The following is a 22410-nucleotide window of genomic DNA, read 5'->3' on the forward strand; positions in this document are numbered from 1 at the left end:
ACTGTGATACGGTAAACCGCAACAAAAAGCTACTGAAATATTCCAACTCTTGCATTTTAACGAAAGAAATTGAAAATGAACTTTGAAAAATCAAGGAAATGTAAGTGTAACAAGGTAAACCACGACAAAACACTACTGAAATATTCCAACTCTTGCATTTCAATGAAAGAAATTCAAAATGAACTTTGAAAAATCAAGAAAATGTAACTGTGACAAGGTAAACCACAACAAAACACTACTGAAATATTCCAACTCTTGCATTTCAAAGAAAGACGTTAAAAATGAACTTCGAAAAATCAACAAAATGTAACTGAGACAAGGTAAACCACGACAAAACACTACTGAAATATTTCAACTCTTGCTTTTCAACAAAAGAAATTCAAAATGAACTTTGAAAAATAAATAGAATGTAACTGTGACAAGGTAAACCATGACAAAACACTACTGAAATATTCCAACTCTTGCACATCAATGAAAGAAATCCAAAATGAACTTTGAAAAATCAAGAGAATGTAACTGTGACAAGGTAAACCACGACAAAACACTACTGAAATAATTCAACTCTTGCATTTCAAAGAGAGAAATCCAAAATGAACTTTGAAAAATCAAGAGAATGTAACTGTGACAAGGTAAACCACGACAAAACACTACTGAAATATTCCAACTCTTGCATTTCAATGAAAGAAATCCAAAATGAACTTTGAAAAATCAAGAAAATGTAAGTGTGACAAGGTAAACCACAACAAAAAACTACTGAAATATTCAAACTTGCATTTCAATGAATGAAATCCAAAATGAACTTTGAAAAATCAAGAGAATGTAAGTATGACAAGGTAAACCACGACAAAACACTACTGAAAAATTCCAACTTGCATTTCAATGAAAGAAATCCAAAATGAACTTTGAAAAATCATGAGAATGTGAGTGTGACAAAGTAAACCACAACAAAACACTACTGAAATATTCCAACTCTTGCATTTCAATGAAATAAATCCAAAATGAACTTTGAAAAATCAAGGGAATGTAACTGTGACATGGTAAACCACGACAAAACACTACTGAAATAATCCCACTCTTTCATTTCAATTAAATAAATTCAAAATGAACTTTGAAAAATGAAGAGAATGTAACTGTGACAAGGTAAACCACGACAAAACGCTTCTGAAATATTCCTACTCTTGCATTTAAACTAAAGAAATAACAAATGAACTTTGAAAAATTAAGAGAATGTAACTTTGACAAGGTAAACCACGACAAAACACTACTGAAATATTCCAACTCTTGCATTTCAATGAAAGAAAACCGAAATGAACTTTGAAAAATCAAGAAAATGTAACTGTGACAATGTAAACCACAACAAAACACTACTGAAATAATCCAACTCTTGCATTTCAACTAAAGAAATTCAAAATGAACTTTTAAAAAACAGAAAATATAACTATGACAAGGTAAACCACGAAAAAACACTACTGTAATAATCCAACTCTTTCATTTCAATGATAGAAATTCAAAATGAACTTTGAAAAATCAAGAGAATGTAACTGTGACAAGGTATACCATGACAAAACACTAGTGAAATATTCCCACTCTTACATTTCAATGAAATAAATCCAAAATGAACTTTGAAAAATCAAGAGAATGTAACTGACAAGGTAAACCACGACAAAACACTACTGAAATAACTCAACTCTTGCATTTCAACCAGAGAAATCCAAAATGAACTTTGAAGAATCAAGAAAATGTAACTGTGACACGGTAAACCATGACAAAACACTACTGAAATAATCCAACTCTTGCATTTCAATGAAAGAAATCCAAAATGAACTTTAAAAATCAAGAAAATGTAAGTCTGACAATGTAAACCACAACAAAAAACTACTGAAATATTCCAAATCTTGCATTTCAATGAAAAAAATCCAAAATGAACTTTGAAAAATCAAGAGAATTTAACTGTGATAAGGTAAAAAACGATAAAACAGTACTGAAATAATCGCACTCTTGCATTTCAATGAAAGAAAACCGAAATGAACTTTGAAAAATCAAGAGAATGTAACTGTGATAAGGTAAACCACAACAAAACGCTACTGAAGTATTCCAACTCTTGCTTTTCACCAAAAGAAATACAAAATGAACTTTGAAAAATCAAGAGAATGTAACTGTGACAAGGTAAACCACAACCAAACACTACTGAAATATTCCAACTCTTGCATTTCAATGAAAGAAATTCAAAATGAACTTTGAAAAATCAGAGAATGTAACTTTGACAAGGTAAACCACGACAAAACACTACTGAAATATTCCAACTCTTTTATTTCAATGAAAGGAATCCAAAATCAACTTTGAAAATCATGAGAATGTAACTATAACAAGGTAGATCATGACAATAAACTACTGAAATATTAAAACTCTTGGTTATAAAATAAATAAATCGAAAATGAACATCTAAAATTCACTAGAATGTAACTGTGACAAGGTAAACCACGACAAAAACACTACTGAAATAATTCAACTCTTGCATTTCAACGAAAGAAATCCAAAATGAACTTTGAAAAATTAAGAGAATGTAACTGTGACAAGGTAAACCACGACAAAACACTCCTGAAATATTCCAACTCTTGCATTTCAATGAAAGAAATCCAAAATGAACTTTGAAAAATCAAGAGAATGTAAGTGTGACATGGTAAACCACAACAAAACACAACTGAAATATTCCAACTCTTGCATTTCAACGAAAGAAATCCAAAATGAACTTTGAAAAATCAAGAGAATGTAAGTGTGACAAGGTAAACCACGACAAAACACTACTGAAATAATTCAACTCTTGCATTTCAACGAAAGAAATCCAAATGAACTTTGAAAAATTAAGAGAATGTAACTGTGACAGGTTAAACCACGACAAAATACTACTGAAATATTCCATCTCTTGCATTTCAACGAAAGAAATCCAAAATGAACTTTGAAAAATCTAGAAAATGTAACTGTGAAAAGGTAAACCACGACAAAACACTACTGAAATATTCCAACTCTTGCATTTCAATGAAAGAAATCCAAAATGAACTTTGAAAAATCAAGAGAGTGTAAGTTTGACAAGGTAAACCACAACAAAACACTACTGAAATATTCAAACTTGCATTTCAATGAATGAAATTCAAAATGAACTTTGAAAAATCAAGAGAATGTAAGTATGACAAGGTAAACCACGACAAAACACTACTGAAAAATTCCAACTTGCATTTCAATGAAAGAAATCCAAAATGAACTTTGAAAAATCATGAGAATGTGAGTGTGACAAAGTAAACCACAACAAAACACTACTGAAATATTCCAACTCTTGCATTTCAATGAAACAAATCCAAAATGAACTTTGAAAAATCAAGGGAATGTAACTGTGACATGGTAAACCACGACAAAACACTACTGAAATAATCCCACACTTACATTTCAATGAAAGAAATCCAAAATGAACTTTGAAAAATCAAGAGAATGTAACTGTGACAAGGTAAACCACGAAAAAACGCTTCTTAAATATTCCGACTCTTTCATTTAAACTAAAGAAATCCCAAATGAACTTTGAAAAATCAAGCGAATGTAACTGTGACAAGGTAAACCACGATAAAACACTACTGAAATATTCCAACTCTTGCATTTCAATGAAAGAAAACCGAAATGAACTTTGAAAAATCAAGAAAATGTAACTGTGACAATGTAAACCACAACAAAACATTACTGAAATATTCCAACTCTTGCATTTCAACGAAAGAAATTCAAAATAAACTTTGAAAAATCAAGAGAATGTAACTTTGACAAGGTAAACCATGACAAAACACTACTGAAATAATCCAACTCTTGCATTTCAATGAAAGAAATTCAAAATGAACTTTGAAAAATCAAGAGAATGTAACTGTGACAAGGTAAACCATGACAAAACACTACTGAAATATTCCAAATCTAACATTTCAACGAAAGAAATCCAAAATGAACTTTGAAAAATCAAGAGAATGTAACTGTGACAAGGTAAACCACGACAAAACACTACTGAAATAATACAACTCTTGCATTTCAACGAAAGAAATCCAAAATGAACTTTGAAAAATCAAGAGAATGTAACTGTGACAAGGTAAACCACGACAAAACACTACTGATATATTCCAACTCTTGCATTTCAATGAAAGAAATCCAAAATGAACTTTGAAAATCAAGAAAATGTAAGTGTGACAAGGTAACCCACAACAAAACACTACTGAAATATTCCAACTCTTGCATTTCAAAGAAAGAAATCCAAAATTAACTTTGAAAAATCAAGAGAATGTAAGTTTGACAAGGTAAACCACGACAAAACAGTACTGAAATAATCTCACTCTTGCATTTCAATGAAAGAAAACCGAAATGAACTTTGAAAAATCAAGGGAATGTAACTGTGATATGGTAAACCACAACAAAACGCTACTGAAGAAATCAAGCTCTTGCTTTTCAATGAAAGAAATCCAAAATGAACTTTGAAAAATCAAGAAAATGTAACTGTGATAAGGTAAAACACATCAAAACATTAGCGAAATATTCCAACTCTTGCATTTCAATGAAAGAAACTCAAAATGAACTTTGAAAAATCAGAGAATGTAACTTTGACAAGGTAAACCACGACAAAACACTACTGAATTAATCCAACTCTTGCATTTCAATTAAAGAAATTCAAAATGAACTTTAAAAAATCAAAGAATGTAACTGTGACAAAGTAAACCACGACAAAACACTACTGAAATACTCCAACTCTTGCATTTCACAAAAGAAATCCAAAATAAACTTTGAAAAATCAAGAGAATGTTACTGTGACAAGGTAAACCACGACCAAACACTACTGTCAACTCTTGCATTTCAACGAAAGAAATCCAAAATGAACTTCGAAGAATCAAGAAAATGAACTGTGACAAGGTAAACCACGACAAGACACTATTGAAATATACCAACTCTTGCATTTCAATGAAAGAAATCCAAAATGAACTTTGAAAAATCAAGAGAATATGATTGTAACAAGGTAAAGCACAAAAAAGCACTACTGAAACACACCAACTCTTGCATTTCAACGAAAGAAATCTAAATATAATTTGAAAAATCAAGAGAATGTAACTGTGACAAGGTAAACCACGATAAAACACTACTGAAATATTCCAACTCTTGTATTTCAATGAAAGAAATCCAAAATGAACTGAAAAATCAAGGGAATGTAACTGTGACATGGTAAACCACGACAAAACACTACTGAAATAATCCCACTCTTGCATTTCAATGAAAGAAATTCAAAATGAACTTCGAAAAATTAAGAGAATGTAACTGTGACAAGGTAAACCATGACAAAACACTACGGAAATATTCCAACTCTTGCATTTTAACGAAGGAAATCGAAAATGAACTTTGAAAAATCAAGGGAATGTAACTGTGACATGGTAAACCACGACAAAACACTACTGAAATAATCCCACTCTTGTATTTCAATGAAAGAAATTCAAAATGAACTTTGAGAAATCAAGAGAATGTAACTGTGACAAGGTAAACCACGACAAAACGCTACTGAAATATTCCAACTCTTGCTTTTCAATGAAAGAAATTCAAACTGAACTTTGAGAAATGAAGAGAATGTAACAGTGAAAAGTTAAATAACTATAGAACACTACTGAATTATTCCAACTCTTGCGTTTCAACGAAAGAAATTCAAAATCAACTGTGAAAAATCAAGAGAATATAACTGTGAGATGGTAAACCAAGACAGAACACTACTGAAATAATCCAACTGTCCTAGTCGATTACGTCATTCAATGCCCATATATGGACTCCCGTCATGAGCTCCTGATAGGGTTCTACCGATTATGTAATCAATTTCTCAGATATCCAACTGTCCTAGTCGATTACGTCATTCTATGCCCATATATGGACTCCCATCATGACCTTCTGATAGGGTTCTACTGATTATGTAATCAATTTCTCAGAAATCCATTTGTCCTAGTCGATTACGTCATTCTATGTCCATATATGGACTCCCGTCATGACCTTCTGATAGGGTTCTACTGATTATGTAATCAATTTCTCAGAAATCCATTTGTCCTAGTCGATTACGTCATTCTTATGTCATGTGTCATTCGTCATGTGTCATGTTTCGTGTCATGTGTCATGTCTCATGTGTTGTGTCATGTGTCATGTGTCACGTGTCACATGTCATGTGTCATGTGTCACGTGTCATGTGTCATGCGTTACTCATAACCATCCAAGAAACATCCGTCAAAGTGAGAAAATCCAAGAAACATCCATCAAAATGAGAACATCCAACAAACATCCATCAATGTGAGAACATCCAAGAAACATCCATCAAAGTGAGAAAATCCAAGAAAACATCCATCAAAGTGAGAACATCCAAGAAACATCCATCAAAGTGAGAACATCCAAGAAACATCCATCAAAGTGAGAACATCAAAGAAACATCCATCAAAATGAGAACATCCAAGAAACATCCATCAAATTGAGAACATCCAAGAAACATCAATCAAAGTGAGAACATCCAAGAAACATCCATCAAAGTGAGAACATCCAAGAAACATCCATCAAAGTGAGAACATCCAAGAAACATCCATCAAAATGAGAAAAATCATGTTTTTTCATTCTCACTGACAAAAACCATAAAACAGACACAAAATGATGTTGACATCCATGAAAAACATCAAATAAATTGACCAACACACATAAACGTCCAATAAACATCCATAAAAGTGAGAAAATTCCTGTTTTTTCAAGTGAGAAAAATCCTGTTTTTTCATTCTGAATGTGAAAACCATCTCCCTAGGGACTCTATGCCCATTAATGGACTCCCGCTTGGAGTAGCACCCCCCTTTCTACTGGTGTCTTATTATTTTGTTCATGACAGTTTTTCATATTGATTCTGACATGTTCTTGTACCTGTAGATGTCCTTGAGAAGTTGGAGATCAATGCAAGGGGCTGATGGTGCTGATGATGCCTGGAACCATGCTTTCACGTAGATGATCACACTGAATTGACAAATATCAGCAAGAGCCTTGTCTTGCCTTTTTCGTGAGTTTGAACTGACTTCTGAACATTCGTATCTTTAGCGCATAGATGGCCTTGCTTGATGCAGCCCAGCTGATTAGCGTTACCCTCTACTTTAAAAAACTTGTAAACGTTTCATGAAGAGGAAAAAAACAATTTCACTAGCAGCTTTTGTTGGTGTGCTGATGGAACTAAATTAAATCCGTTGTACTTTGTCGTCGTTTTAATAGTTTTATGAGCAATTATTATACTCTTTTTACTTTTGCAGATGACCTAACTATTTTAAGTTTAAGATAACTTTGTGACCTTACTGCAGGATTTAAGTTTGACTCCTTACCTTAGACGCCGAAAGATGACCATGACAGTGAAGCTTACTTTGAAAAGTAAACAAAAGTTGCCTTTTGTCAATATCCTTCCTCTAACCCAATACTGACTTCGAACTGAGTAAAGAATTTGAAACTCTTATGTGTATAGTTGGACTCTGACCTTAGATTTAATCGTCCTGTATCTAAAATATTTGAATCTGCTATCTTTTTGCTAAAAATCCTTCACTTGACCTAAAATATATAGCATTCCAAAAAATAGTTTAAGAATTGTTTATTGTTTCTATGCTCGATCCTTTTTTGGACACATTTGTCTCTTTTGGCCTTAAATGTCACCTCAAATTAAGCCTGACATTTAAAATTAATATTTCATATATAACAATAAGAATATTAACAAAATTACTTTAAAAATCGTTCTTTGTTTTTCCTTTACTAATTATAAGACGACACACGTCAGGTTACCATGGGCTTTGGACTGAAATGCCTAGTCTGACTTTCATCGTCAGATTTTTCCAGGACGACTTCGAAATTAACTACCATACTAGACTAACAGGAAAGAATCCTCCTTCAAGGGAATTTCACTACATCAACAGAAACGTATCTGATTTTTTTTTTTTGGGGGGGGAGGGGGTTTGCAAAATAATTAAAAACAACGCATACACAAATTTTTTATATGTATTTTTTATATTTTTACGAGTCAGACATTTTTTAAGGGAGGGGGTAAACCTCTTAACCCTCCCCTCCTGGGATAAGGCCATGTTTGACGTTTTCCTTATATCTTATCGTGTTGATCTTGAAGTAGTTATGCTACTTTGGATTTTTGTTGTTGCTGATTTTGTAGCTCCTTGCACTATTTACTACTACTAAAAACTCCGTCTGAGGAAAACACAGTTGTGCATTCTTATTCATTTTTTATTTCACTCAATCATTCATTTTTATCTATAATGAAATGCCTATGTTGGCTCAAAGCTATTTTTGTAATGAATAACCATATTCTATAAGATCCCACCATAGATGCTATCTTATTTTTCAGACTGAAATACATAATGATTGATAAAACGCCAGAAAAATCGCACGGCCTCAGAGACATTCCAATTTTTGAACAGAATGTCAAGACAAATGTTGCAGACGTTGAATCTGCAATGGCGCGGCTATTTGACGAAAAAACACCTAAACCTGGGCGTCCCACCCCAACCAGGTTTCGATCTTCACCAAGAAAACACCTTTTAAAAATGGAAGAGAACTTGATACGATCTGCAGATACTCCTCCTGTTCGTAGATCTCCGAGAAAGCTATCAAATTATTTTTCAACTAATGGTGATGGCTTCCGGGATCATCAGAAATTAGACCAAGCCACTAATTCTTCATTAAACGGGTAAGCTTTTTGTACACAAAGATCATAGGACAAAGTATATAACTATCAACTGGTAAAAGTATGGCTTTGATTTTAAACATTGTTTGACTTATAGTGTACTAAAATTCAAGAATGTGGACTGCTTCACTTTAACTCCCCTACACCTCCTCCGCCCCTAATGGACAAACGTATATTTACTTTACTTTTTTCGCTTGCTGGCCAATGGTCTGCATTGCGCAGGTACCGATCTCCGGCCGGAACCGGGACTGCAATGTGTGGTTGGGGGCAAATCATCCAATAAGATACAAACGCTTAGCCCAAATTATATATACTCATTGTATTTTCAATAGCGCTACATTTTCTTCCTTCCGCTTGTTTACAGTTTCTCGTTACATTAATTAGAAAAATAAAGTCGCGCTATTAAAAATACAGTAAGTAATTATAATTTGGGCAATACATTTTTTCATTGGTGGGGGGATAAAGTGAAGAAGTCCGCATTTAGGAATGACATAAGTAAGTATTTTAGAATGTTTTAAAGTAGTTTCCAGAATTTTAGAGTGTTGAACCACAAAACTGATCCCGAAACATTCGCCATCGAAAAGCGCTCACAACTAGAGATTCTGTAATTGACAAATTCCGTATTAAAAGTATCGCTGTTGCATTTTAATTTGTCCAAAGTAGATGTCACCAGTGAACCACCAAGAGCACTTCAAAAAAATTCTGAAAACTTGGTGTTCTGTTCTGATTGTAGGTAACAGACCAAAAAGATTTTACTGGTGAAAAGGTAGCATGCTGGTTATAGGTAAATGAAACTCAGAGAGGAGAGAAACTAACAAAATGAAAAATAAAAACAAAAAAGGTGAAAAAACGAGGATTTTGTCAGCCAGTGGCGAACCATGAAGATGACAAAATATAAGCAAATATTTTGACAAGGACCTCCGCAAAGTCGTCCTCAGTGCTAAACAAAAAAAAACACAAAGAAAAAAAAACGAAAATCTAACCTTTCGAAGTTTACTTTACAAAGACAGAACAGATCTTGAGTGTCTGTTCTGTTTTTGTAAAGTTAACTTCGAAAGGTTAGATTTTCATTTTTTTTTTCTCTTTGTCTTCTTTTTTGTTTAGCACTGAGGACGACTTGGCGGAGGTCCGTGTCGAAATATTTGCTTATATTTTGTCATCTTCATGGTTCGCCACTGGCTGACAAAATCCTCGTTTTTTCACCTTTTTTGTTTTTATTTTTCATTTTGTTAGTTTCTCTCCTCTCTGAGTTTCATTTGTCATGTATAGCCAGTGTGGTCTAAGAATGTATTTGGTTATAGGTAGTTTAGGTACTGATTATAGGTACTTTTGGATTGCTTCTGGTATTTTTGGATTTGATAGGATCTGTGGATACTCCTTTAGTTCATAAGCTGTCAAATTATTTTCAACAGTTGACTGCCAGGATTTTAATAAATAAAAAAAAAAAACAGATTAATTATAATTAAATGAGTAAGTTGCTATTTATTTGTTTGAATTCCTACAAAAACAATGAAAAATAGACGATAACGTTACAAAATTGCTAAAATAAGGCACAAAAAAAAATAAAAAATAGGAAGAAAAGTCATTATACATTGATTGAAGAAAAAAAAAAAGAATAACCACGTCCTGCCCTAATAGTCATGATTAGTTAATTGAATTTCATGGTCTCCTGAACAAGTCACTGCTGTATATCACTGTGGTGAGAATTTAACTACTTGTCAATTGATTGATTAATTATGTTATTGAAATTAATTACTTGTTTTTTGAATGCATGTCATTTTGTTCTTCCTAAAATCCAATCTAAGTTTTTTACCTTCCTATAAAGAATAGGAGAGAGGACGGTCAGTCTCTATAGGATGTTTGATTGTCTTAAATACCAAAATTCGGCAATGGTATTTCAAAAACTACGTAACTATGACGTGCTCTGTCAGTGGATACATTTTGGTCACGCCTGTTTCGTCTGTATCATTCGTTATTAACAATTTTCTGTTAGCTTGGAGAATCATAATGTTTAGCTAACGATATTTTTTCTCTCCCAATTCTTGGAGACCTGTGGCTTACCGAGAAATTTAATGGAAATTAAAGGGACCTTCAGATGCAAAATAAGAAATTTAAGGAATGCAAAACAAGAAACTTCAAACTTCAAAAAAATTCAACGCGAAACTGTAAGATATAAACATTATCCACAGTTATTCATAAAGTGGAAATTTTTGCAAATCTTCCTTTTATCCTTCAAATTTTTTGGGTTTGCCACCAGAATTGGCTTACCAAGGTTACCATTTTTAGTTACAATTTGTCTTTATATTACAATTGTTAATAAAGTGTTTTATCTAAACACCAGTTCGCTTAACTTAAAATATGGCTGGTGTTTTAGTAAACCACAAGTTATGGTGCTTTACCATAACCACTAAACACCACTTAGCTTGTGCTAAGTGCTAAGGCACTTAGCACAAACTTTAATTTTTAGTGTCTTGACCCTAGTTTAAGTTTCTTGAATTAATAACCAATTGATCATCAATTTATTTTTGAGATATAATTGCTTTTCGTTCTTTTTTTAATGAAATTATTCAAAAAAAAAAAAAAAAACAAATTCAGTCACCAAATTCTACAAGATGCCCCAGCCATTTAAACATTTGCCTCTCAATTACTTGGACTATCTGTCTTGGCTTTTCTCTGTCTACAATTACTCAGCCCAGTCTTGATGCAACCCATGCAACCTATTGCCCAAAATACTTGATAACTTCAATTCAAAATCAATCTGTATTTGAATTCTTGCTATTAATGTTTTTGTCTTAAACACTATTTTAGACGTGCTGAGCAAGTTCAATATTGATTACATAATTTTTCACTATTCAATCTAAGCCAATCATGCCTGCAATTCGAATTGGGAAGTTCTTTTTATTATTGTTTATTTATAATAACAAAGTAATATAATTCTTAATGATAATCGGCCACTGAACTAAACGGTATTTGAGCGTTTTGTTGATGCAATGTGGACTGCGTAATCCGAACTACATAAAGAGTAAGCAACGAATATGCCACGATCAGGGCCGTCGAGAGCCAAGACTGGAAAAAAAGAGAAAAAGAAACCGTATTTCATTTATCTTGTTTTGCTTTACATTAGACTGAAGGTAAAATACTTATTTTTGCCCAAAGGGAATAAGAGACATTTTCGTATTTCTAGCTCCTTTTCTACCTTTTGTAATTCCACTTTGCTTTACTTTTTTGCTTGTGCTTTTGAAATAATAAGAAATCAAAGTTGTAATAACTAAAGTTAAGCTTAATTTGAATTTGTTTTTGATTTCTATAGTTCTGTTGGGTAACGCTGTTTCTATTCTGTTTCATATATTCTATTGTTTTTCACTAAAAAATCATCACCGGTTTCAGTTGTTTGCTGATAATATAATTATTTGCTTTTTTAGCGTTAGAGGTTTACACGACAGTGGTAGAATAAACAGCTGTGACTTGAATAAGAATAGCAGTTTGCCGGAATCAATAGAGACTCTGCTGAAATACACGGTAAATTTTTTTTCGGAATCTTTGAAAACTAGTGTTTTTATTTCTTAGCTCTTGTCTTCTTGCAAGAAAAACACAAGTTAACGTTTATTTCTTGGTCGGCCCCATCCGAATTATTCCGCTATGGAGTCGCTTTTTTCAACTTCTATAGGCTTCACCCAGCGTAGTTTATTGATCAAAATTAGGATATAGGGCGGACCGAAGTCAACCAATGAAAGTCATATCTTGTTTAGCATCTCTGTGTGAAAGGTACGATTTAAGGAGATTTGAGTACGGTATATGAGTAAATATATATCAAGGAGGCACACTTGTGCCTCTATAAAGAGGCGACCCCCCACAATGTTAAGCGATTTCCGGTCCTAGCGGTCGCATAGAGACAGCAATGATCGCACTTTCTAGCGCACGCACAAACTAAGAAACGTGCAAAATTGTACCCCCCCCCTCCGACTTTATCTCACTGGGTAAAAGTGGCCCGGGCGTTTTAACTCTCTGACCACAGCCCCCTTTAAAGTGGTTCGAGTGAGTTAGGAATAAATAGTTGAGCATTCCTCGGACCCGAAAACTTTTCCTTGAAATTTCAGTTCAGTCCCATCACTCCTTCCCTGTTTTTCAAAAACCAAAAATAGCTACACACTGTGCATTTCTCTTTTTTTTATCAGCCACGCCTACAGGCCACAGTTGGCAACAAATCCGGGTGAATGAGGACTCATTCGAAGCGGAATTCGCCTGTTAGGGCCTTTTGATATTTTCAGACCGAAAAAATTATCCCCCGAATTTACATTTACGAAAAACCTCGTTTTCCTATAAGAGCCCATGTTAATTTTTCCCACCACAGCCCCCTTTAACGATGTCCGATCTGGCTGAAATTTAGAGGATAAGCTTTCCTGGGGCCTGGGAGCTTATCCTCAAAATTTCAGCTCAATCCGATCCTTCCTTCCAAAAACCAAATATCAAGTTTTGTGGGGATTTGCTTGTGTCAAAAATAGATACGGGATACTAAAATAATAATTCCGTAAGTGTCTCTGTGGTACAATGGTCGCTGTTCCTGACTGTCAGGCGGAAGATCCGGGTTCGATTCCCCATCAGAAAATTTTTTTATACATTGAATTTAAAGTTTAAAAAAGAAACTCAGTTTCTTTTTTAAATCCAATCCATTAAATCCTTCGGCTCAAGAAGCGTCTCCATAAGAGTATCAGAGTTGGCCTTCAGGTTACGGGTAAGTCTCCACTGCTTTGATAGAATGTCGTAAAACCGCATGCTTGAAGAAAAGTTGAAAAAAGAAAATCTTACTGTGTATTTGATTTGATTATTCAGGAATTAAAACTTTTAAAACAAGTATCTTCAAGAGCGGGGGTTTGGGGGCGGCAGCCCCCCAACTTTAACTCCTGACACGATCAGCTAACAGTTAGTCAAACAATAATAAGCAATAAACTGTACAAAAACGTGCAGAAATTATTTGAAAAAAACTACGTTTTCTAAAGGGTTAAAGAGGCTGAGTCACAAGTTCGGAGGTACAGTTAGGGGGCTGCCGCCCTCCAAACCCCCGCTTCCGTATATAAAAGGGGCTGTGCCCTCCTCAACGGCTCGCTCTTTACGCTAAAGTTTGACTTTCTCACAACTCTTTTTTTTTAAACAATAAAAACTTTAGCGTAAAGAGCGAGGCGTTGAGGAGGCACAGCCCCTTTTATATACGGAAGCGGGGGTTTGGGGAGCGGCAGCCCCCCAACTGTACCTCCTAATCCCTGTACGTTTTAAGGTTCGAACTTGTGACTCAGCCTCATTAACTGTTTAGAAAACGTAGTTTTTTTCAAATAATATATATATATATATATATATATATATATATACATATATAAGCGTGAATAATTCAAGCCAGAAGCGTGAATAATTTTTGTACTAGTTTGATCCTATGTTTCGGCTCTCACTGTATCGAGATTAGATCGAGAAGCGAGTGAAAATGCTTGCTTTTTTAGGTCATGAATAAAGATAGATCTCGGCTTTAGGGTTGAAATTTGGGGGATTTCTTCAAGTGACGTTGGGCGGAGGAGCTATGCTTAAGAAAAAACTACACCCAACTATCAAGACTAAAACTTTTTTCTGAAATAAAAAAAACCCTGAAATGTTAGAATGCTTTCTGATCGCGGTGTATCTAATTCGCACAAATATAGAAAGTATATATATATATATATATATATATATATATATATATATATATATATATATATATATATATATATATATATATATATATATATATATATATATATATACATGATACCTGTCATTGTAAAAAGACCCGACAACGAAACGTTTATCGACGCCCTGTGCGCCACCAATGGCCAGAAATTAAAAGTTCAAGAAGAGCTTCAATTTTCTAATTAATAAAAAAGTAAATTGCTTTTCTTATTTTTTGAATACTTTGTATTATTCAGACACATTAATGTAAATTTGAGTCATTTTTTGAATTAATTCAGGTATTTAAAGTATTATTAAAATTAATTTAGTAAAGCTATTTATTGTTTTTTTAAGGGATTTAAGCGCGAGCGAGTTGTTGGACAGTTTGGAAACGAGTATGTGATCCAAATAGTACCCGGTGATCCTTCCCATTTATGGAAGAAAGCTCATGACGTTCTTCAGGTTGTTGATGCGGAACTTGGCTTTCCAGAAACATCGAAGGATGACGTTCAGAAAAACAAGGTAATATCAACATTATTGATTAATATGTTCGTTGTAAGTCCTTGTGATTTTAAGTAGTGGAATAATTTGGCCGTCAAAGCTCGTTTTTTTTTTACTTGAATATCCTGACTTCGTGGAATAAGTTATTTCTAAAAGCATTGGCTATTAAAACTTTTTTCTTTGTTTGGTTTTGTCAAAATATCTCAATTTCCTGCAATTTTTTTTTTTTTTTTTTTTTTTTTTTTTTTTTTTTTTTTTTTATGTGGTCGTCAAAGCCTCAATTTAGGTTCAAATATCCTGGTTTCATACGCATTAATGTTTTTCTCTCTCTTTTTTTGTGGTGGTAAAGCATAATCTATGATCTTTTTTTGTGGTGGTAAAGCAGAATCTATGATAGCATAATCAAGGCACACAACTCTGTGGATAAATCCATTGCCGTAGCAACCCTTATTAGGCTCCATATGCTGATAAAATTACATCAAGATGATACAAATATGACCAACTCAAGAAGTTCGCATGGATGAAATTGAAAATAAAATTGAGTATTTAAAAAAATGGCCATAATAATTTGCATAAAGCGGCAAAAATCGAAAAAGGGAACTAATATCAGTTCAAAACTAAAAGTTTATCATACAATAATTAAGGCAAGAATTTGGAATTTTTTTTTAAATATGAAAAAAGTGCATATTGTAGCAACAATTTTTGTACGAGGCTACTTGGAACGAATCTAGTGAGTGCTACCCCCTCCCCCTTTTCCAGGTATAAGTAATTGCGGAAATAAAGTCTTCTGAATGATGTCTGTATTCTGATTTAGGGTGTTTTAATGATAGCCTTCTGCAGAGCTGAAGTTCAAACATTAAAGAAAACCATAAGGGTCGTTAAGGGGCCAGAAAGAATGAAACCGAATGTAAGTTTACCTTGGTGTAGGGAGAATTGTGCAGAAGAGGGGGGGGGGGTGAAAGGTTCAATTCTTAGGTTTAAAAAGGGCAAACTAAGCATTGATTCTAATATTTCTGACAATTCAATCTAAGCCAACCGTACTTGCAATTCCAAAAGTTTGTTTTTTCTTTGTTATTTGTTTATGACAACACAGTACTATAATTTATAACGATAATCGGCCACTGAACTAAATAGTGTTTGAGAGTTCTAGTAATGCAGTGAGGACGTAATCTGAATTACATAACCGCATAATCTAAATTACTTAAACAGTAAACAAAGAGAATGCCATGTTTAGGGCTGTTGAGAGCCAAGACTGATCCCTGCATAAGGTCTACCTCAAAGTGATTCATGATGGTGGTGCTATATGTCGGAAGAAAAAGTTGCCACATTTATTAAATGATCTACCCATCCAAACGATTAAGTCATGTTCATTAAACAATATTTATTTGACAATCATTGTATTAAAACTTATAAGTAGTCAAAAGAAAGTTGACGTTATTTCATGAATTATTTTCGATGTTCTTGAATTTATTTTTAAAGAGCAAATGTTCTGAATAAGTTTGTATTTAATAGGCAATATTCATGAAAATGTTTTTGGAAGAAAAAGCAGACAGGTGAGCACAAGTATTAAATTTCATCGGTTACCGAAAACTTGTCCAGTTCAACATCTGTACTATGGAACTTCTGTCTGTGGTTCAAACAAGCATTTATTTGGCCTCTTTGTCTGGCTAATAGCTTGCAACTGAGAACTAGTAATTATTCTTACTTCTGGTTATAGTTGGAGATGACGAGTGAACAATTCTGCTGCTATAATCCAAAAAGATTCATATTTCATTCGGTTGAAAATGAAAATGATTGTTCCTAATAAAATTTAGTATGTGAAATTGGTGGATGGGTCTAAATATTTGCATTTTTTATGCTTACAGAAGCAAATACAAATTTATATAAACGTTTATAATAGAATTTATTTTCGTTTTGTTGCTCCCTTAAAATTAGGAAAGGCCTACGTATTTGATTACATATTATGACAGCTGAATTGTTGGACAAATTTGTCATAAGTACGAGGGGACCGAAAAGGAAGACTTAATCTCTTTCGCAGACAACTTTAATTTCATTAGTTTTATTCGCTATAGAAAGTAAAACCATTACGGTATTGGACTTCTTGGTATTTATGACGTCATTCAAATAAAAAATGTTTTTCCAAAATTAAGACCCTCAGCAAATTTTTCTTAAGTCGTGACCTATCCAGAAAATGGTAGTATAATAGTTTTTCAAAAAAAAATTGTAGTGCCGTTTTCGAGAAAAAAATTACAGACAAATAAATAAATACGGGTATATACAATTATTACTTGTTTATTAAGATAACCATACTAGCTTTCCGGTAAATTCTGAAACACTGTTTCGGAAAAGAAGCGAACAAAATATTCACCAACATAAAGATATTCTTTTCATCGGGTGAGGTGAAATCTTATTGCCGAAACGGAATTCAACTCCTGTTATAACACCGCATACACCTGCTTACTCCGCCCTTCTAAGCCGAAAACACACGTCTATTTTTTCTTTCTTTGGTATTTCTTTTCACTTTTAAATTTCTACTGTACCCATAAAATACTTTTTTTTTAAATGGTTTATCGCTCATTAAAAAAACTACATAAAAATGTGGCTATTAGCGATTTGGTTAAAAAGGGAAGATGTACTACAAAACAAAATAACTTATAACACCTAAAATACTATACCTGCTCCTAGCAGATTACTGTCTCTTCGGTATTATCCTATTTAGGTAATTTATTTCGAACCTACCGGTGAGTTGTTCTGGTATTTTCTCAATTTATTGCAGTTTTTGGGGTTGTTAGCAAGTAGTTTGTTGATGACATCTACTTTGAAACAATTAAATTCCAGATGGCAATATCGCTTATGTAAAAACAGACTCAAAATTTCAATGTGTGGACTCTACAGCGGTATGTCATTCTAGAATTTTTACAGAGTGTAAAAGCGTTTTTAAATGACATTCTAAGATTTCTATTTCGATTGAAGGATTTATCATAGTATACAAAATATTCGTCAATTGAAGAATATCAATCCGACTGCAGCACACTGGAAACAGTATTTAGATAGTAAAAATGGCACAAACTAAACAAATTATCGCTTTTTGTTTGTAATACTATCATTGGCCTTACTTATTCAGCTACTTTTGACACTGATGGCGGAATGATATTGCTAGAATAACTATTTCTATATTGAAAGATCGTGTGCACATGCATTTCTAGTAGGATAGAAACTTCGTATAAAATTTTTTTTACATACTGACCAATGGTCAGCGTTACGCAGATACTGATCTCCTAACTCACTGCCTTCGGCCGGGAGTGCAGTGCGGGGTTGGGGGCAGATCATCCCACACTTCTCGTATTTCCCCCCAGATTTCTCCAGGGGCCCATTTAGAGCTATGTCGACCCTGGCTGACAAATACTGTCATCAACAGAAATGAAGACTTTGTAGACGCAGTGTTGCCAAGGATGAGTGACGAGGATTAGAGCCATTTTAGTTACATTAATAGAGAATGTTATTAAATAATCTCAAGATTTCATCATAATTCCTGATCAAGACCTTTAAATTTTGTCGCTTGTGTGGTGTCTTACAGTCTTATTCGAAAATCTAATGTTTTTTAGATGTTTTTTTTTAAAATCTTGATTATAAATCTAGATTGTAGTGCACAAATGCTTTAAGTTAAATCATATTCGTTGAAAGCTAAAATCGTATTTTTGTGCTGGTCTTCAATCTGCCTAATATTCAAAAGACTGAGAAAAATTTAGAGTTAGCGTTAAAATTTAGAGTTAGAGTTAGCGTTTTAAGAAAAACTCCTAATTCATGTATCCTTATTTCGTAACATTTCAGGTGGTGTCAATATCAAGTGTTAAAAGTACTGGATTTTAGTACTTGGTAATTTAGTAATTAATCTAAGATGTGATTCTACTAATGAATGGTGAACAATTTTTATAACAGGACAGAGAACAAATATGTTTCAGATTATGCAAACAACCTCCACTTTGATACAAATTTAAGCGCGTAAATTATTACAATGATTAAAAAACAATAACAAATTATCATTAATTGCACCTGTTTTTTTTATGATTTCACTCTTTTTACAGGAATGACTTTAATAAAAGTCTCAATACTAAAAATCTTCAGATTTGTTGTTTTATCTTTTGAAAATTGTATAAACTCTGTTTTATTAACTTTGGTACTGGACAGTTGCAATTGAACAGCCGATTATCGGTTTTGTCATATTTTCCAGTTTTGTTCATCATAGCCGAGGATGATTTCTCTTTCTAAAACTCTTGCTGGAAACTACTGCTGTATTATTGCTACAAGTGATTCCTAGATTATCATCACCATTCTTTCAATTAGTATGGTCTTTTATATAAACCAAGAATATCCCTAAAAAAATTATAGGGTCATAAAACTGAATGTTGGGGAACTCAAATAGCTGCAATGTATACAATTTTCTTCGCCTAAAACTTTCTAGAATTGCAGCTTATCAAATTTTCAGAGAAAATCAAAGCGTAACGTTGCAAATATGCATGCAACCGACTTTTTGTTTCAGAACCTAAATAGTCTAAAGAGAAACACTGAATCTAGGAAAAAATGACAGTTTCGAAATGACTTGTGAAGACCATGACAGTCCATAGCAACTTTGGGAGTCAAGGCTATTCATATGAACCAAGAATAGCCCTGTAACATTATTAGGTTCCCAAAACTAAGCATGAGGGAACTGACATTAATATGGAACAGTTTCCTATAGTTATGATAATTGCTTTTAGATAATTTAGAATTTAGTCTTCTTTATATCATTTATTTTTTCCAGGTATTTCTGTATGTAACTGATAAATGTATTGTCGGATGCCTTGTTGTTGAACCAATATCGGCTGCTCATCCTGTTATTGAGACTGTAGACGGTGCTGTGGCATGTGGCAACGAGGAAGTGGCAGTAAAGGCTGGAATTTCAAGGATATGGACTTTGTCATCATATCGTCGACGTAAGGTAGCTTCCCGTTTGATGTCTTGTATGCGAACGCAATATCAGTTTGGTTCCCTTCTGAAATGTAATCAGTTTGCGTTTTCCACTCCGACGGCAGATGGTGCTCTCTTTGCGAAAAGCTATACCAAGAAAAAGGATTACCTCGTGTATCAGCGTAATATTTAAGTGCTGTGGTTTTTGTCTTTCCTTTTAGTTTTTAAGTGTTTATTAGAGAAATGTCTAGCTGAGGCTGTTTATTCTGCCCTTTTAAGCCTAAAAGACCTATCTCTTTTTTATTTTTTGAGTTTTTATTCTTTGACATTTCTTTTCTCCTTATAAGTTTCTAGAGATTTAATTTATAATTTACTCAATGCTGTAGCTCCCATCCCCTTACCCTTTCTGGAAAGTAGAAACGTGAAAAATGTGTTTTGTTTTATATAGTATATTGGCTATGAAGACGTTTTTCATGGTAAATCGCCACCATTTTCTCCTCACTTCCCCCTTCTAATGAGTTTTTTTTTTCATAATGAAGTTGTGGAGGGCTAACTGACCTTCCTATGAAATGAGTGCTAAAGAGACTGAATTGGTTAAGGGCCGATACATACGAACTGGCTAGCAAAACCGGATTTGTTTTCTGCGGATACTTGCGACACTCAAGTTTAGCGAAAACTAGCTAATATTGAAAAGCGAATCCAGGCCGCTAGCGGAAAATGTATATGCTTGCAGAAGGGTCAGGCGTTTTCCGCCTCACCTGGCATCTAAAATTCAGAGGTTTCATGAGGATTTATCTAATCGTAAGCTCCTCAGACTCATGGAGGCTGTGCCTACAAAGTCATGCCACCTTAGGTGGTTTTAGGGGGGGACAGAGGAGGCACTTGCCCTGGGCGCAGAAATTTTAGAACCGCTAGGAGGGCGGCCAGACTTAAGACAGGAGGCAGGAGGGGGCGCTAATCAAGATTTTACCCGGGCGCAAGAGAGGCCAGAGCCGCCACTGCACACCCTGACCTCCAGCACAAACCAAAGGATTTGCTGGTGAACCCCAGTTCCGAAAGACATAAGGTTTATGGCTACTAGCTATTAATGGTTGAATCAGTCTTTACCCTAATGACTTAAAAAAATCTATGAATTTCGCTGCTTTGTTTTCTTTGATGTAAAAGATGGGCCTCCATGAACGTTTTCTTTTCTTTCCTCAATTATAATGCGAATAGAACATAACTAAAATAAATCACTATCGCTCACATAAATCAATCATTTCATGGAATTTGTAGTGAATTTTCAAAAACTTATAGAATTATAACGAAGAAGCAATTATGAATGTCAGTTTATTGAGATTATCTCCTTGACTTCACAAAACCAATAGCAGAAAAAATATAAAAGAGAAGGTACTGCATCCGTTGTGATATTTGAATTTAGGTATCATCCGATAAAGTAGGTATCCGATAAAGTAGATTTAGGTATCATCCCGAAACGAGTGAATAATAGTCTTTCGAAGCCCCCACGTTTCCAAACCATATTTGACCATTGCATTATCGTAGATCCCACATTTTCGAATCTCAGGTCGCGAACTTTTCGCTCAGATTTTACAAACTATTTGTTTCGCTTTCACATCTTCACTGATTCCACCGTCTCCGCTAATAATACTTGGTGATTTGAGCCACCCGAGAATTTGTGACGCGAACATGAGACGAAAACCAGTTAAGCAACTCCCAGTTAAGCACAATTCTCATCTTCTTACATCGTAGAAGAAAATCCTGTTGGTTGATAACATTTGCATGTTTTTTCTGAGTGTTTATATATTTATACACAATTTTGATCAAATCATCCCCATAAATATGACGTAGATAAAATTTATTTGTTCTAAACTTTTCGACGTGAATATGTTGAAAGTGAAAGTCATTTGCTAGAAAAGTAGCTACAAATCATATTCCCATTTCATTATTTGGGGGTAAAAATACATCCAACATCCAGGTTAGATGAAATTTCGAGAAGAGGAGGGTGATTTAAATAAAGTTTTTACTTTATTCAGGTTAAAAAAAAACCTTCTTTTTTTCGAAAGACATAGCACTAGAAACATTACATCTACGTGTGATCTTTACAGTGCTCTATTATCATTTATCTGTACAATTTGAGTCTTTGTCATTTCCCCTTTAATATTTACTATTGTTTATTATTTAGTGTTAATGCAAAAGTGTCCTAATTTTACAACCCAAACACTCTGTGATGTATAATCTACATCCGTCTACAGGCGTCTTTTTATTTTGATCAAAAACTTTGTATATAGACTTATCTGTAAGAGTAAAGATTGGCTTTCCCAAAAATATTTGCAGCCTTATGTATCTGGCCGATTTGCACTAAGTGTCCCAAATTTGCAATCTAAGTTGCTGCTGGTATATAGCCTACGTCTAAAAATTGTCTTTCACTGGTGTTAATTAGGAAAAAGGGTCGCATTCCCCTCCCCCTCTAGATGTTTTTGTCCCTCCCGCCCTAAATTTCAGAAATTACCTTTTTTGGTTTCTTC

At 33.9% G+C, this 22410-nt stretch overlaps 1 protein-coding gene across 3 annotated transcripts in view; it reads left to right on the top strand.

The window, feature by feature from the left end:
- eco (Establishment of cohesion) overlaps nt 1–21614 on the top strand; it is a 67116-nt gene extending 45502 nt beyond the window's left edge. For all 3 annotated transcript variants that reach the window (XM_089099724.1, XM_089099725.1, XM_089099723.1), the window contains exons 3-6: nt 8408–8749; nt 12169–12265; nt 14792–14959; nt 19740–21614. In XM_089099724.1, the coding sequence (XP_088955850.1) occupies nt 8408–8749; nt 12169–12265; nt 14792–14959; nt 19740–20078 (946 nt within the window). In that variant the 3' untranslated portion in view covers nt 20079–21614. The remainder of the gene's footprint in view (nt 1–8407; nt 8750–12168; nt 12266–14791; nt 14960–19739) is intronic.
- The last annotated feature ends 796 nt before the right edge of the window (nt 21615–22410 follow it).

The sequence above is a fragment of the Artemia sp. Qi Xiang Cuo genome, chromosome 14, assembly GCF_049724085.1.
Source record: "Artemia sp. Qi Xiang Cuo chromosome 14, ASM4972408v1, whole genome shotgun sequence".
Taxonomy (NCBI): Eukaryota; Metazoa; Arthropoda; class Branchiopoda; order Anostraca; family Artemiidae; genus Artemia; species Artemia sp. Qi Xiang Cuo.